This window comes from Oryza glaberrima, chromosome 1 (assembly GCF_000147395.1).
Source record: "Oryza glaberrima chromosome 1, OglaRS2, whole genome shotgun sequence".
NCBI classification, from domain to species: domain Eukaryota; kingdom Viridiplantae; phylum Streptophyta; class Magnoliopsida; order Poales; family Poaceae; genus Oryza; species Oryza glaberrima.
This window is the reverse complement of record NC_068326.1, coordinates 30210534-30227453: the sequence shown is the minus strand read 5'-3', so window position 1 is coordinate 30227453 and position 16920 is coordinate 30210534. Positions and strand designations below refer to the sequence as shown.

At 40.8% G+C, this 16920-nt stretch overlaps 3 protein-coding genes across 3 annotated transcripts; 2 read left to right on the top strand and 1 right to left on the bottom strand.

Moving 5' to 3' along the window:
* The first annotated feature begins 2699 nt into the window (after positions 1-2699).
* LOC127770710 (purple acid phosphatase 2) lies at positions 2700-6831 on the top strand. Its single transcript, XM_052296526.1, has 8 exons — positions 2700-3258; positions 4279-4479; positions 4554-4665; positions 4766-4992; positions 5118-5256; positions 5498-5718; positions 6040-6161; positions 6262-6831. Exons 1-8 carry the CDS (start codon positions 3082-3084, stop codon positions 6458-6460), a joined length of 1398 nt encoding a protein of 465 aa, XP_052152486.1. The 5' UTR covers positions 2700-3081; the 3' UTR covers positions 6461-6831.
* A 415-nt stretch (positions 6832-7246) lies between these two features.
* Positions 7247-12752, bottom strand: LOC127754454 (uncharacterized). Its single transcript, XM_052280033.1, has 15 exons — positions 12717-12752; positions 12321-12514; positions 11896-12005; positions 11734-11796; positions 11514-11641; positions 11153-11425; positions 10821-11002; positions 9260-9306; positions 8874-8936; positions 8636-8767; positions 8438-8562; positions 8085-8357; positions 7843-7976; positions 7636-7722; positions 7247-7528 (listed from the first exon to the last, which is right to left on the bottom strand). The coding sequence occupies exons 1-15, from the start codon at positions 12750-12752 to the stop codon at positions 7414-7416; spliced, it is 1962 nt and encodes a 653-aa protein (XP_052135993.1). The 3' UTR covers positions 7247-7413.
* Positions 12660-16660, top strand: LOC127785187 (uncharacterized). Its single transcript, XM_052312616.1, has 12 exons — positions 12660-13005; positions 13127-13230; positions 13454-13520; positions 13652-13796; positions 13917-14054; positions 14507-14646; positions 14809-14856; positions 15128-15238; positions 15321-15499; positions 15574-15695; positions 16112-16188; positions 16275-16660. Exons 1-12 carry the CDS (start codon positions 12805-12807, stop codon positions 16374-16376), a joined length of 1434 nt encoding a protein of 477 aa, XP_052168576.1. The 5' UTR covers positions 12660-12804; the 3' UTR covers positions 16377-16660.
* Positions 16661-16920: the final 260 nt, after the last annotated feature.

Sequence of the window (16920 nt, the reverse complement as noted above, 5' to 3'; positions counted from 1 at the left end):
TCTTGTGCGCGCCCCAGGCCCTCATTTATACTACTATTTGTTAACCCGTAAAGTACTGTATTTGTATAACCTGTGTTTCGGGGTACTCACGTATGGTGAAGCGTGCTGTTCATTGCCTGGTCCGGATTGGCGATTACTGTTGTCACCGTGAGGATTCTATTGATAGAGCGCGCTCCTCCGATTGGAGCTCTATCATCCGTATGCGAGATTTCGGATCGCGACATCTGCAAGATGCCAAGCCGCCAAGCGTGGATTCTCGATTGCTTAACGAAACAGTGGAGTCTCCATCAAGGACTCATGGGCACGCCGCACGCCTGGTCGCCCACACCACACAACGGTGTCAATGAGAGAGGCTCCTCTCTTCCTGGAGCGCACGGCAAAACCGCTCGCCCGTCCCGGTGCCTGAAGCCGCCACTACGCGCGACGAGACACTTCACGCACGGCGATTCGGCCTTGCATTGCAACACGGAGAGGGCGTGTGTACAGGAGGGAGGGAGGAGGGCTTCAGTCAGTAGTCCCCGCTCGTCCAAACTCAAGCAAGAGCAAGAGCAGTGAGCTGGCTCGGGCGCGCGCATGCATGTCATTCGCATAGCGTGGTAATGGCCGGCGTGCCACTGGCCACTATTGCAGTCCTGGACGATTTGTCTATGCGGATATATGGTCCATCCCTTGCAAGAAACGGTGGCTTCTGCGCACGCCGGCGTCAATGCGGCATGGTCCCATACTCCACAGGACCATAGCCGCAATGCCCACAAGGCCGCAGTCTTGCGTCCTCGTCGTGGATGGAAGCGTTCGAAACGTCCGAGTCTGTTTTACTGTTCTACCCCGTATGGGGGGGGGGGGGGGGGTCTCTGCCGCATATGCATGTGGCGGCTCTAGCCACTTGCAGAGTTGCAGCGCAGGAAGGGGCAGCGCAGTCAGTGGGTGGGGCCACCGATGGAGCGTGGAAACTGCGTGCGCGTCGTAGCGTAAGCTACTCCTACCCAAGCAGAGCACCCCGGCTGAATCGCATATTCGAATCAGCTCGTGGGAGGGATTCGGATTGGCAATACCCAATCATCCAGCCATCCAGCACACAAGGGATGGCCCAGATTTAACTGTGTCATGCATCATTTTAGCTATTTGAATAAGCATAGAACAGCTTCAGTTCAGATTTTGCCTGCAATTTCTCTCCTTTTGATCTGAATTTTCTTGAACTTTAAGAAAACCCAAATATTGTTAAAGAAAACTAGACACATACTTCATTTCATTATATTGAACTTCATAATATCTTGCACGCATAATTGACAAAATGAGCTAGAGTTTAAGCCCTTGTTTAGTTCCCAAAATATTTTTTCCAAAAACGTCACATTGAATCTTTGTAAACATGTATGGAGCATTAAATATAGATAAATAAAAAAACTAATAGCACAATTTGCATAGAAATTGCGAGACGAATCTTTTGAGCCTAATTAGTACTCCCCCCGGTTTCATTTTAATGACACGGTATACAAAATATATCTTTGACCTTATTTTTCTATTATAACATATAAAATAAATAAATGCATATTTATTTTTATTATAGTGCTTTGAAAGACAAATATATATATATATATATATATATATATATATATATATATATATATATATATATATACACGTTGTCCTTTAAACTAAATATTTTTAAAATTATTGATGGTCAAAGTTATAAAAGTTTGGCCTCGGCCTTATCTAAAACGTAAAATAATATGGAACCGGATGGATTACATGATAGCTATAAAAGTGCTACAGTGACCCATATGTGCTAATCACAGATTAATTAGGCTTAATAAATCCGTCTCGCGGTTTCCAGGTGAGTTATGAAATTAGTTTTTTCATTCGTGTCCGAAAACCCCTTCCGACATCTGGTCAAACGTCCGATATGACACCCAAAAATTTTCTTTTCGCGAACTAAACACACCCTAACTATTTTCGCTGAAATTGGGTGTCATGCATCCACTGACACAAAAGCTTTCAAAATCAACTAGCTATGCTACTGCTAGATTAACCCCGTTACAAAAGCTTTCATGATCAAAAATTAGATCATCATCTGCTTCCAAAATCAGCACGATGCCTTCTAAGTTCTATTGACCTCTTCAAATGAACTTTTAAGATAAGATGACATCTTCAACATTAATAGAACCCTAGGGAAAAAAAGATAATATCCAAATTAATTGCGTGTGATGTGCAGCAGTAGAAGGTAAAGTAGAATTGGCGCCAATTCTTACCTCCCTCTCAGATTTTTCCCTCCAAAACACATTTGCTGGAATCAGAGAGTAGGTTAAAAGCTGGGGGAAATTAAACAACAAATGTAGACCATCCCTTGTGTGCTCGATGGTTGGATGATGGATACTGTTAAAGTTGCAATCACTACTGTGAATGCACCTGATTTGAATCCTCGTGGGAGATGATGTGATTACATTACAGACGCAAAATCCAGATTTCTTAATCGCGAATCATCAAACCGAAACCAACTCCAAAACTCTAATTTCGGCCAAAGAGATTCCGCAGAACAGTTCGAGTTGACCAATATTATATAGTTTATTTCCCCCCTTTTTTGTTATTACTATTCCAACTCGATTATCCAAACAAAGTCCATGTTGGATGGATCCAGATCGCCACAACACTCACTTGTCAGTTGTCTGATCGACTGATCGTCTCATCCCTCCCTAACCCGTCTACTTGGCCAATAACCCGTCTCACCGCCAAATCGCCAATCACCCACCTCGTCACGCATGCGTGTTCAAACGTGAACTAATCTAATCAACTCTCCGCGACTCCGCCTCCGGCCGTCCCGTCCCCGTCTCCGGGATTTTAATTTCTTGGCACCTCGCCTCAGCATATTCCATGTCCCCTCTCCATCCGCCCCACGCGCCCACTTTGACCGACCCATCGATCGATCACGATATTTAGTAGTAGTAGTAGTATTACAAATCCAGCAAGCGATCCCAATATCCCATTCCCAAAACCCCAATCCATCCTCGGAGCACGCCACCTTCACGAGGAAGAGAGAATCGAGGAAGCAGAGCGCTCGGACCAGAGGAGGAGGAGGAGGTGCCAGCCATGGTGGACCGGATCGGCGCCGCGTGGTGGTGCGCGTGCGCCGTGGGGATGCTGGTGGTGGGGGCGTGCCTCGCCGGGGAGACCAGCGAGTACCGGCGCCAGCTCGGCTCCGCCGTCGACATGCCGCTCGACGCCGACGTCTTCCGCGCCCCGCCCGGCCGCAATGCGCCCCAGCAGGTAACCCGCTGCACTCTGCACTGCATGTTCTTTTCTGCATCGCGGAAGGAAGGCATCGATACTCGATAGACTCCTCCGAGGGTATCGGGTTTCGAAGCCCTCGATTTGTTTTCAGCATCTGTGCAGCTTCGGAGGAATCAAATGTTCCTCTTGTTCCTTTTGTGATCGATGCTTGAGATAGTAGCGTCCTGCATCTGTTCGTGATTCGTCACTCGTGAGCCGCACTTCGATTACTGTAGATTGTATAATATACTAGTACTAGTACTACGGAGTATTTTGCTGTTCGTTTTGTACTCGCGCTGGTCCTGCTGAGTGCTGAGTGGTGGTCATCCATTTGCATATGCTTGTCTCATGGTGTCTCCATGCTGATGAAACAAGCAAGGAATTTTCGGTTTCGATGGTCCCGAAGTTGACTGCTTGTCTCTCTTCAGAAATTGTCTCCTCTTTAATCACACTGTTTGTGTTTAATTCGATCGTTTCAATCGGATAAGCTGTTGTGTTTCTGGTTGGTAGACCTGAATTTAGCGTGGCATAAATGTTTCTAGCTACTTGTGTTACAGGGTTTCTGTCATTAGTCTATCGATGAGCATTTGGCTTATTCAGAGTCGTCACCTGGGGTGCTTTTTGCACTTAGCTTAATCCCAGTCCACAAACTTGGTGTGTTCATGAATTAAAATACTGCTTCCGTACCACCGCTTGCTCTGCTTCACTCATTTCTAAAGTTAACACCAACTTTTAGGGAAGTGTTCCAACTTCTATCATACACTATCTGCTTGACCATTTACTAGTACTAATTGGTTGCAGGGCCCTTTTACGAACCCTTTTGTTGTCTTTTGGAACTTTCTTATTCTTATAGAGTCTTACTCCCTTGAATTAAGTATTAGGATGCCTTTTACTGAGATTGATGTCCATTCCTTTTTCAATATGCCGTTAGCATAAAAAATTATATGCAAGATGTGCTGGGGTATGGTCATTGGTGTATTCTCCACTCTGATGCTTATTGATATTGTTCTCTGAAAGGTTCATATCACACAAGGAAATCATGATGGCACTGCCATGATAATCTCATGGGTGACAACAATTGAGCCAGGCTCAAGCACTGTGCTCTATGGGACTTCGGAGGATAATCTTAATTTCTCTGCAGATGGAAAACACACTCAGTATACGTTCTACAACTACACCTCAGGATACATTCATCACTGTACAATAAAAAAGTTGGAGGTATTAGTTCTTTGCAAAAGTCGTCTTTAGTGTTTGGACTGTAAATTAAAGATTGACTATTGGCTTTGTTGCAGTTTGACACAAAATACTACTATGCTGTTGGGATTGGACAAACCGTGAGGAAGTTTTGGTTCAGAACCCCTCCAAAAAGTGGCCCAGATGTTCCATATACATTTGGTCTCATAGGTAGTATTCAATATTCCTAAATTCATTTTTGCTATGTCAGGATACACATTCACCAAATCTAGAAACGATCTATATCACTGAAAACAACATCTGTATTCAGGTGATCTTGGTCAGAGCTACGACTCGAATATTACGCTGGCCCATTATGAGTCCAATTCAAAGGCGCAAGCAGTACTTTTCGTTGGGGATCTGTGTTATGCAGATAACTACCCATACCATGACAATGTGAGGTGGGATACATGGGCAAGATTTGTAGAGAGGAATGTTGCCTACCAGCCTTGGATCTGGACAGCTGGAAATCATGAGATAGATTTTGCCCCAGAACTTGTAAGTGTAGTACTCCATTTAACTTTATTTGTGTAATGATCTTCAGTGGATGCATATACAGTTCAGTACTAGATAATCAGTGGAGCTTATGTTATAAGCATTTACATTCTGTTGAACATTTGCAGGGTGAAACGAAGCCATTCAAGCCATACAGCTATAGGTACCCCACACCTTATAAGGCTTCCGGTAGCACGGCACCTTTCTGGTATTCTGTCAAAAGAGCATCTGCTTATATTATTGTCTTGGCATCATATTCATCATATGGTATGTAGTATGATCTAGTTGCGTTTTCTTTTGCATCTGTATTCAAAGTACTTAGTAACAAGCTTCACAAGTAAAATTAAACACCCACATGAGCAACATTGTGAATAAGTAGTCAGTCTTACATGCTTTGGGCAAACAGAAACACACACTGTACATAACAATGAACTTATTAACTTATACTCCATTTGTTGATTGCTAATAGATGGAATAAGATAATTTATCAGTTCTGTTTCTTTCCCAGGAAAGTATACTCCTCAGTACAAGTGGCTTGAAGCTGAGTTTCCCAAGGTTAACAGGAGTGAAACGCCATGGTTGATAGTGCTATTGCATGCTCCGTGGTACAACAGCTATAACTATCACTACATGGAAGGTGAAAGCATGAGAGTTATGTATGAGCCGTGGTTCGTCAAGTACAAAGTTGACCTCGTGTTTGCAGGACATGTTCATGCCTATGAACGGACAGTAAGCACTTACAGTTTTTTTTCCCCTGAAAAAATAGTTAAAACTTTGCATGGGGAATCAAATGGAAATTTCTTGCAACTTCATTAGGAACTTTAGCACGCACTTCTTTGTCGTCTTTATATTTATTAGTATATACTTGCATCTAGTAAAATTAAGTTCAACGTGCTTGTCGTTTTCTTTAAACAAAGGAGTGCTTGGTTTTACTACTTTTTTTTAAACTGGTACGGAGCATGTATAGCTTTACTACTGATACTCTGCTTAGAGTAGTACTAGTACCTTAATCTTGAGCTGCTGACATAGACTTATTTTCTCTGATTGCAGCACAGGATATCAAATGTCGCGTACAACATTGTGAATGGCCAGTGCACTCCAGTCCATGATCAGTCTGCTCCAGTCTACATAACCATCGGAGATGGAGGAAACCAGGAAGGACTGGCCACCAAGTAAGAATCCTTTTTTCGCTTCCACCAACCGTTTTCAGTTCCTGAACGCTGACAAGATATCATGTGCAATTGCTGGGAAAAAAAAACAAATATAATGCAGCATGACGGCGCCGCAGCCTGGCTACTCGGCCTTCAGGGAGTCGAGCTTCGGGCACGCCATCCTGGACATCAAGAACAGGACGCACGCGTACTACACGTGGCACCGCAACCAGGACGGCAACGCTGTGGCGGCTGACTCCATGTGGTTCACCAACAGATACTGGCAGCCGACGGATGAATCTTTGGACGACTCCCAGTGATCTGAGTCGTTCGTACATGGTTTACTCACACCTGCTCCTCCTCCCTAGCTTGTGTTGTGGTTCTTCTACGTGAATAAGCACTGGCTCGATTTGAACACACAGGACGGACTCACGGACGCCTCCGGTGCAGGCGTCGTGATCTAGGTGGTTCTTTCTCCGCTCCAGCTCCCTCGTGGCCGTGTGCTGCTTGTGTATAGAAGAAGCGCAGCTCACGTGCAGCGAGAGGAAAAGAAAGCTGAGAAATTGCGAGTTGATACTTGATAGGCTTGTGTACGTTCGTACTCGTCTAGATGTTGAATAAACACATTGGTTTCGTGGCGTTGCGACTTGCATTTGACAATCCGAGTGGGAGTAACATGGGCTTCTGGCAAGCTGTGGCTTGTGCCAAATCCTAGCAATCCGTTATTATCAGTCTTTTCGAATACTTCAAATGTCGACAACAAACTGATAATAACATCAATTCAGACTTATCAGTAAATCCCCTGAATAATACTACTCTAAATATGACTGTATCTAGTTCTAAATCCCCTAAATTGTAAATATAACGATTCAAACATTCAGTAGTAGGTGGCGTCTATCCCAGCCCTATCTAGATTGGTTTTTTTTTTTTTTAAGGACGGAGGGAGTATGGAGAAATACATATTCTCTGAGTTTACAGCACTGGGTCGACAGCAGCTCACTAATGTTGAGAGATTAAATACACCTTAATAAGATTAGTAAGCAAAGGCTCTGGTAACTGCCGTTTGGGCCAGAGATTAGATAGCCTCAAGTCAAGCAACGCAGCAGTCCACAGCACCAAAATGAACATTTGTACATATATATAAATTGTCAAGACAAGCACAAGTCAGATTCCCTTGCCAAGACATAAACATAGCAATTCAAAATGGCAGAACCAAGCATATGACTTCTTGTACAGGTTAAGTAGCAAATTTTCAACGAAACAGCACTAAGCCCTAACACATGTACTTGAAATTCTGTCCATTGTAGTATCCGTATTTGTGGCGAGTCCGGGTTTCATTACGGGGCAGATCGTCCGGATGACACCAAAATGGCTTGGGCACGGGCCAGCTGTTATAAAAAAAATGTATAGGGTACAATAATGCTATCAACAAACAAATCAACAACCAAATGCAAAACATTGTAATTTAACTGCGATATGAGGTGCACCAGAATACCTATTTGGCCGAACACTACGATCTCCAGTCATAGTCCAATCAAGCACACCAGATGAAGTGTCACCATTGCCAACTTTATTGATAGTCCTGCCAAGCACACCAATAGATAGTTTTAACACATTTGTGCTTAGGACTGAAGTACCGAACCAGATTCATCAAGACGAGCGCACAAACACATGCACATACGAACACAAATTCTAGGAGTACCTTTCTTCATCAAAACGTGACAGAACGTGGAGGATCACGGTGCATGATAGGAATGGGGTTCCTACTATGTCATCAAAGAAGTTGATACCAACATATCTCCCATCAAAATCAATAAGAGGCCCTCCAATCCCAGCCTAACCAGGTTACATGGACAAGTTAATCATAGTACCAACAAATGAGACTACATGCAACTATTTACTTCCACCATGTAAAAGTAGGCAACAAAAAGTCTCCTCCCATACCTTGGTGATTTTAAAATTGGCGTACCGAAGCATTCTGCAATCAAGTGTGCCTGACCAGCCAACCAAATGACCACTTGCAGCCATTACTATGTCTGATTCGAAGCAGCGCCCCACAGCTAATACATCCTCACATACACTTTCCTGCTCATGATGAAGATTTGCAGGGCAAAGAGCACGGAAATCCTTCACACTGACAATAGCAACATTGTAATGTAAATTACAGTGCTCTAGTGTCCCTTTTGTACGTTTTTTGTTTGGAAGCAACACTTCAATCTGCAAATGACAAAGTAAGACTTAAGAAGTACCTTAGAAGAACAAGGATCACAGAATAATATGAGCACAACGGTAGCTACCCTCAAATTTTCAACAATCTTGCTACGATCGCCAGATTTTCTAACTAAGCTCGCTGAAGTCAGAATAGATGTACATCCATTCCATTCAATAAAAAAACCTGTGCATGCAAAATATCTTGTTTCTCCTGCATATACCGTAATTTGGATTATTAGTGAAACAAATACAAATATGAAAGTGAATAGCAAATGTAAACTTACCATTGAATGAAGCAAGCGAGACAACATTTCGAGATATTCTTGAAGAAACATTTTTGCTGAGCTCACTCCAGACACCTTCATCATACAAGTCGCCAAAAGTCTCTTCAAAAGTGTTGACCAAAATCATGCCATCTGGTTATAGATACACAACCATCAGAGGGTAGCTAATGTTGTGCTCATATTATGTAGGAAAGATCTGCAGATTAATTTACAAGCACCGATTCACCGTTGACCATACTTATTGATGGCATGGGATAACCCATGGAGTCTAGACACTCAAATTGATCCTCATCACAAACATCTGCAACAAAGGTAAAGTTAGCATTGGCATATGGATGAATGACATTCACGTAAAATTATGCACATAATAATCAAATGTTAGATTATATAATGAGAACTTGGGCAACAACTCATATTAGAATGGCTCAGTTTGCATGCCCATGAGCATAATCTAAGACTAACTGATTAGCACTAAAACTAGGATAGTGCAACTGCAAGACACTATAGCATATAGTATGTATTGTGAATATCAAATGAGAGCTAAATTTGCACTTGTGAGGATAAAATAAAAAATGATGATGAATTGCATACAAGAGCAATATTTGGGGGTGGCTTTGTGCTCACCTTCTAGAAGGGACTTAGGCATCTCAATTGAGAGTCTTCCTCCAACCCTGCGAAAGAGCATCAACATGAGTACTTCTCCAAAGGAAAAAATTGATCAAAACCAGTGCATCAATATGCAACATCTGCATTTACACAAAATGTAGGAATAAATATGACCTGAGTACAATGGATATGATTATTTTAATAAAACAAAAGATAATTGAAAGGATGTTTATACAGAACCTCAGTGTCACGAAACAACACAATCTTTTTTGATGTGCACATATATCTATTAACTTATTAAAGGAATAGAAAATGAAGGCTCCACGTTCGCTCTAATGGCCTAGAAATTCTCATATTAATCGGAAAAAAAAGAAAAAAACGGAGTCCACAAAGGAATACAATTTAAAAATAGCTGAAATTCGGAATTAAAAATAAGGAATATAGGAAGAGAAGACTAGAGTCCATTTTGGTATACAATTTAGAACTAATTGAATTTCGGAATTAAAAAGAAGAAAATTAAAAGCAGAGATTCTGTCCATATAGAAATATTTATAATTAAATTTTGAAATTAGAAAATAAGGAATATTGAAAGAAAAGTGTAGAATCCATATAGATATACAATTTAGAAACAATAAAAATTCAAAATTTTTAAAAATAAGGAATATTACAAGAATAGTCTAGAGTCCACATAGGAATTTAGAACTAACTGAAATTCAGAATAAAAATAATAAAATTAAAAGTTGAGTTTAGAGTCCATATAGAAATTCAATTTATAAATAATTAAAATCCAAAATTTTAAAAAAAGAAATATTAGAAGAATATTATAGAGTCCATATAGGAATACAATTTAGAAATAACTAAAATTCGGATTAAAAAAAGGAATATTTGAAAGATGAGTTTAGATTCCATGTAGAAATATAATAATAAATATCAGAAATTCGGAATTTAAAAATAAAAAATATTGAAAGAAGGGTTTAAAGTATATATAGGTGTAAGATTTATAAATAACGAAAAATTTAGAATTAAAAAAATAAAAGAATATTGAAAGAAGAGTCATGATCATATAAAAATACAATTTAGAAATAACTAAAGCTTATAATAAACAAATAATTAATAACTATTACATATATAGAATACAATATGAATATTACACATTGGTTAGTTTGGTCAAGTTAGTACACAATTTAAAATAAAATTATATTATAATTTTAATATATTTTAATAATGAAATGTAAAATTTATATGCTATTATGTGAGAAAAAAATATAAGGATGCTAGCCGCACAATCTGCGCGCGCCACCATGCTAGTTCTAATATGAACAAAACGCCTTTTAATTAGAAAAATATATTGCCTTCAACAATTATTCAAGAAATATAAGAATGAATTCATAGTCACAATTGCAAATCTAGTCTGCTATAGAGAAACCGTGAAACATGCTAATAGGACATCTAGTGTAACCCTAATATCTTGGTAGAGGTAGCAAAGAATCAAGTTGTTATTATTCAATACCTACATGCCTTATAAGTGGTTGAAAAGTTCAAAATAGATTTTTTTTTTCAGAAAATGTATAAAGCATACCTAATTGCCTTCAATTTTGTTGCCAATGCAAAAAATTTCCTCCTTCGGTAGGATGTCCGAAAATACTCCAACCGTTCAATAATTATACTGATCGGCAGGAAAAGGGATCTTCCCATAAGAAAAAAAAGGTTCATGCCAATAAGGTTCCCATTAGAATCAAACAGTGCCCCACCTTCCCAACCCTAGCATGTAAACAAAATGGCAGGCAACAAGGGTTACATAGGAACTAATCAACAAAATAGAGTTACACAGAACACGGGTTGCATACAAATGATGCCTACAAGTGCATTTAGTAATAGAGATAGATCGAAGAACTTCTGTTTAAAGTATACCTCAGAGATTTTACATGTGGACAACATAAACTCTTCAGTATCTTCATATCCATTTGAATCGCTAATTAGCATCCCATCTGTGGTGATTAATTTGCCAGAGATATCACGTCCTACAGCTACTACCTTACTCCCGGACAGATATTTCATCACGTGATTGGGAAGCACCTCGTGAACATTAAGGAAGGTCATGACTTTGACAAAAGCAATTTCGTGATCTAAATCATATTCATCCAAACACCCTACGACAAAATTGCCTTCATAGCGCACTTCGATCTATAATTATACTGCAATGTTATCGAATGATCACAATCATATCTTATGTAAACAGCAATAAATAGTAAAGGATGGTTAGCAACACCACCTTTAAGTTATCATGGTCTTTTGTTTTATCATTGAAAGCTTTAACCAAACTTGCTGAAGTCAAAAACCTTGTGAAGTTACGCTTGTGTTCTATAGTTATGCCTGAGCATGCAAATAACACAGAGTGTCCTACACAAGAAGAGTAACTTAGATCATTTATACCTAGCAACGTTAATAAATATATATTTGGCAAACCAAGAAGAGTATAACAACGTAATCACCATCAGATAAAGCAAGTGATACGACATTACTAAAATTGGATGGGACCTCTTCAATGAGTTCACCTAATTAAACAAACATAGCACAACTGTAAGTACTCAAATAGAGCTACAAGAAACATGAACACACACGCGTGTGCGCGCACACACACAGAGAGAGCAAACCAGATATCAATGACTTGGTCGTCTCCTCTCCATTGCAAGATCTTTTACTCGTACTTGGGCTTATGGTGATATCATCAGGACCCCTTTTTAATGTCAGCATCTTTCCAACACTGACACAGAAACAATAAAAAAATAAATGTGGGTCAATAACCAGTAAAAACCGTAGACCATCACAGGTTCGTAGCCCTGTATGTGCCTTTAAGCAGTTGCAGAGGACAAAAAAAAAGAAGGTGTGCCTCATGAACTACCGCAAGAGTTAGCATAGAACAAGAATAGAGGGGAAAAAAAACAATCTCAACGCATGATAGTGTACGAAGCAACATTATCTCCATGCAAAGAGTTAGCATCAATTACACAATCACAAATTTGTACATTTTTAAATTTGCAATGCTCTGGAATTCTAAACCATCGAACAAATATATCACCTCTTCGTGATGCCAAGACCTTCCTCTGCCTCTCTCTTTCTACCATTTTCTTGTTTTGTTGCCTTGCTCCTAGCTCCTTGGCTTCCCCTTCTGCCTAGGCCTGCGGCGCAGACTGCCGGCCTCCCGCGCCGTCGAGCCGTCGAGCCGTCCGTCGCCGCTCGCCAGCCGCCACGAGATGGCAGAGTTGGAAGAGGCTAGGGAATTTTTATCTAGGGTTCAGTGAAGAAGCCCAATGGGCCTTTTATGAAGTGTCGGGGGGATCATCAGAAGATGGGCCTTTTATGAAGACGTCAGGAGACTCAGGACGAGAACCGGACACAAGTCGTCACGGGGAAAAGAAAAAGGGAAAAAAAAAGAGAAAGAAACGGTGACTTTTGCCAACTAATTCTCCCGTACGCCCGAGATCCGAAGCGGCTCGCGCGGCCGCCACATCTTCCGATCCTCTCGCCGGCGGGCGCGCGCGCGCGGCGGCGGCGGGGCAAAAATGGAGGCAACGGCCGGCGGCTCCACCGCCTCCGCGGCGGCGTGCCCGCCCGCCCCATCCCGGCCGACGGACCCGGACTTCCTCAGCTGCGTGCTCCAGCCCCCGACACCCTCCTCCTCCTCCCGCCCCGACGACGACTACGCCGCCCTCCGCCGCCTCCTCCTCCGCCGCAAGCCCCCCTCGGCGCTCCAACACCGTATGGTACGCCCTTCCTCTCGTTCTTCTCAGATCCCTCATTGGCGCGCGTAGTGTTTTTTTTTTTTTTTTTGGCCATGGGGAATGAATGAATTGGGTTGGATTGGGTGGGTGGGTGGTGATGCAGGAGTGGCGGTGCAACGGGAAGGGCTACGTCGCCTACCGCAACTTCCTCCTCCGCCGCATCGACGGTGGCGCCGCCTCCAGCTGCGCCAGCACGCCCAGCAACAGGTGCGTCTTGATTTTGTTTCGTTTTTTTTTTCTTCCGCACCTCGTCGCCCTGCCCTTACCTAACGAAACGAGAACAAAAAAAATGTAGCCAGGCTCGCTACCTTTGTGTGTCTCTGAGCTTTTCTTATGCTCATCCACTAGTTTTCTCTTAAGATTAATCATTTGAATATGTAGTATGATTTTGGAGGTGAATTCTAACACTGTGGATATTGCAATTTACCAGTGGAAGGTGGGCTCCTTCTCCTGCCTATGCTGCATTCTCCGAGGCGGATAGCTGGAGTTCTAGCAAGGTTGGTATCTTTTATTGTTTGCTGCATTAGCCACATTGTAAATTATCGTTGATACACCATTACATTTGTGCGGATACCTTTGTGGAGTGATCACAACTTGTTGTGAATTGTCATGTACTTGTTTGCTGCAGGACTTGAGAAGGAACAGCGGACCATTGCTCCGCAATCTTAGTATCAGCTCAAAGCAGAGTGATCCTGAGCGTCATGTCAGATTTGCCGAGCCTGCATACTCATTTGTTGGAATGCATTGCATCTTTGACGACTGCAAAGCATCAGGTTTGTTGCCTTATAGTCATGGTGCACAATTTCAAATTTTCATCTCTGACGGTAATAAATTATTGTTGTTTTAGTGATCTGGATAATATATTAATGAAAGTTTGATTTTACTCCCGGCAGTTACAATATTGAAATTTGGTCGTGCAAGTTCAGATCTACTTACATATGGTGCTTCTGATGGCAGTTTAACAGTCTGCCAGGTTTCTGACCCACCAACTGTTCTTCAAAAATTAATAGGGCATTCTAAAGATATTACAGGTTAGAGTACAATCATTACTTGTTTATATGGTTTTATTTATGTACCTACGTGGCGCAGGAAACGTGCTTAGCTTCTAGTACAAGGGTGTTACTAGGGATGATCAAATTGCATATGAAGCTAAGTGCAAAAATCAGCATTGCAATGTACCCTCAATGTTACTGGGATCTTATTCGATGCTTATCTTAATAATATAGAATGATAGTTCAGTTAATTGTGACTTCCCAATATTTTAAATGCCTATCATGCTGTTTGTAACATCAATAGTATCTCCTAGTGCTGAGCATTTACAATTGCTGCACGTGTAGTTTTTGTTTGTTATAGCCACAAAAAAGTTGCATGAATAATTTATGGATTTGGATGGATGCTAATTAAAACAGAATAATTGAGTTGTACTTATCTATTATTTCAATGTTTAGTATTTAGTGAGCTTCGAATTCTAACTGCATTACAGATTTTGATTTTTCATCTAATAACCAGTACATAGCTTCGTGCTCCATGGATAAAACTATGAGAGTATGGGAGATCTCAAAAGGCACTTGTATCAGGGTTGTATATGGGGTTTCTTCCCAGCTATGTATCTGCTTTCATCCTGTAAGTCCTGCCTTTGCAGAATGCATACTTATCCCATTCGCTTGTTGGCACCAATCTTATTTGCACTTCGCATTCATAAAAATTATTTGTGTAGTAACCAGGATGGATGGTCTACTTTATCATATGTTTACTGGGTTTTCTTTCTTCTTTTTTTTTTTGCAGGTGAATAATAATTTACTGTTAGTTGGCAATGCAAACAGGGAAATCAATGTACGATTCCTGACCTTTTGCTCCCAGCAATTCATATACTCCAATATTTTGCCTGCTGATTAATCTGCGCCTTCCCTTGAATGTTCTGTTGTGTGATAGTAATGGAAAAATGAATGTGTTATTCTTATTCTGGTTATTTATTCACTAAAGATGATTTTCTTCTGATTAAATTAGAAAATATATCACCTAATGACTACCATTTCCCCTTTACATTCTTTTGCTTGTACCTTTTAATGTCGATGGTTGTGATCCATATCTCTATCTATTATAGGCCATTAATTTTAGCACTGGGAGAATAGTCAGCAAGCTTACCTTTGATGATGCGGTTACAGCTTTGGATGTTGATCACACTGGACAACTTATTTTTGCTGGGGACGCTCAGGTATCCATTGATTTGGTTTGTTTTTACTGCTAAAATGAATATACGATGTTCATAATTTTCAATTGGTAATTGAAATGTGTAGGGTTGCATATATACTGTTAGTGTGAATTCACACACGGGTTCATTATCTAGAACTCATAAGAACAAGAGCAATAAAAGCAAATCTCCTGTTACAACCATCCAATACCGCACCTTCTCTCTGGTGGCACGTTGCCCAGTCCTCCTTTCTTGTGTTCAAAATGGAAACTTGTTTTTCTTCAGGTGCGTGATCATTACTGTATGTTATGCTGTTAACTCTACTTTTCTGTAACTATTTGTGTTGTTGGTCATTTCAGCATTGCAACAGATTCCAAGGGATACTTGACCCTAATATGCTCCCTAAAATTGGCGTCACCGGTGCAGAGCATCCGTGCTTCTTTCTGTCCACTCCTTTCCCTCGAAAAAGGAGAATTCATTGGTGAGTAAAAATAAAACCTTTTTTTTTCCTTTTCAGTTGTTGCTTGTTGGTTACCTCAATCTTAAAGCTGTTGATAATCCAAACTCTCATTTCTGATACTGTTCATGTCAGCCAGCACTCAATTGCTACTGCAAATTTGTGTATTGCCTGCCCTCACATGTTGTGTTAGCATTATCCTTTGTAAACTTGTCTTTTAGTTCAATGAAGTAGCAAGCCGACAATGACACTTGACACAAGTTATCATTACAAATTTTGTTAATTAATTATTTTACAATTTTAATTGAACTTAGTGAGACAATGTATGATGACTGGCTTTGGCAAATAGGTGGACCATTTTGTACCCTATATTCTGTTCTTTGTAATGCATAGCTGAGTTTTTGTTTAAATCTGATTCCTTTTTCCTCCTGAATGTAAAGTCACGGGCAGTGAGGATGCAAATGTTTACTTCTACGATTTGACACGGCCAAAGAACTCGTGTGTAAATAAACTTCAGGTATGTTCAGTGCTTCTTCTATTTTTGGAATCTTAAACTTTGGTTCCATGGCAAAGGTACCGATGAAACTATTTTCATTCGTGAAGGGACATGGTTCTCCAGTAATTGGAGTGGCCTGGAGTCATGGGGAAAATTTGCTTGCCTCATCTGATTCAGATGGTACAGTTATTGTATGGAAGCGGGCATAAACTAATTAGAGCGGATTCCACAAAACGAAAGTTGCTTGTATAATGAAGGCATTTTTGGCGCATGTTGTACCTCCCATCATATATTGTTTGTAAGACACAGAAGATGAATCAGCCTTCAATTGTATTTCTACAAAAGTATAGTTCTCCATAGAGTGTACAGCGGTTCTTCAGGTACATCTTACATATATTTTTGTTCAATACTAAAGGGGTAGGAGGTACAGTATGATTCTCTTTTTGTAAACTAAATTTCATGAGTTTAAATGGAGTAGTTGCACCCTGGGTCAGATTCTGTAAGGTGAAGAAGGTTTGTGTTTGTTATAATCCTTCGTTTTTTCCGTCTACGAATGAGCCATTACTGACTTTTGTATTAGACTTCCTGTCTTGAGAATTGGCGTTTTACCGGTTGACCGAAGATCTGCCAAAGAACTTTTTCTGCCTTTCTCAGCTGTATGTGTTTTACAGCGGCAATGCGGGAAACCATGTAGTGCAAACCTAAAAACCACTGTAGTATAAAAAGAATGAGCGTCTGAGATTTATCGACACT

Coding starts and splice junctions, on each gene's coding strand:
- LOC127754454 (XM_052280033.1), bottom strand. CDS start 12,752: ATGTGGCGGCCGCGCGAGCCGCTTCGGATCTCGGGC. Junction 11,797..11,895: donor GACCAAGTCATTGATATCTG/GTTTGCTCTCTC, acceptor TTGTTTAATTAG/GTGAACTCATTGAAGAGGTC. Junction 8,937..9,259: donor GCCTAAGTCCCTTCTAGAAG/GTGAGCACAAAG, acceptor CCTTTGTTGCAG/ATGTTTGTGATGAGGATCAA.
- LOC127785187 (XM_052312616.1), top strand. CDS start 12,805: ATGGAGGCAACGGCCGGCGGCTCCACCGCCTCCGCGGCGGCGTGCCCG. Junction 14,055..14,506: donor GCATTCTAAAGATATTACAG/GTTAGAGTACAA, acceptor ACTGCATTACAG/ATTTTGATTTTTCATCTAAT. Junction 15,239..15,320: donor TTTTTGCTGGGGACGCTCAG/GTATCCATTGAT, acceptor TGAAATGTGTAG/GGTTGCATATATACTGTTAG.
- LOC127770710 (XM_052296526.1), top strand. CDS start 3,082: ATGGTGGACCGGATCGGCGCCGCGTGGTGGTGCGCGTGCGCCGTGGGG. Junction 4,666..4,765: donor ATATACATTTGGTCTCATAG/GTAGTATTCAAT, acceptor ATCTGTATTCAG/GTGATCTTGGTCAGAGCTAC. Junction 4,993..5,117: donor TAGATTTTGCCCCAGAACTT/GTAAGTGTAGTA, acceptor GAACATTTGCAG/GGTGAAACGAAGCCATTCAA.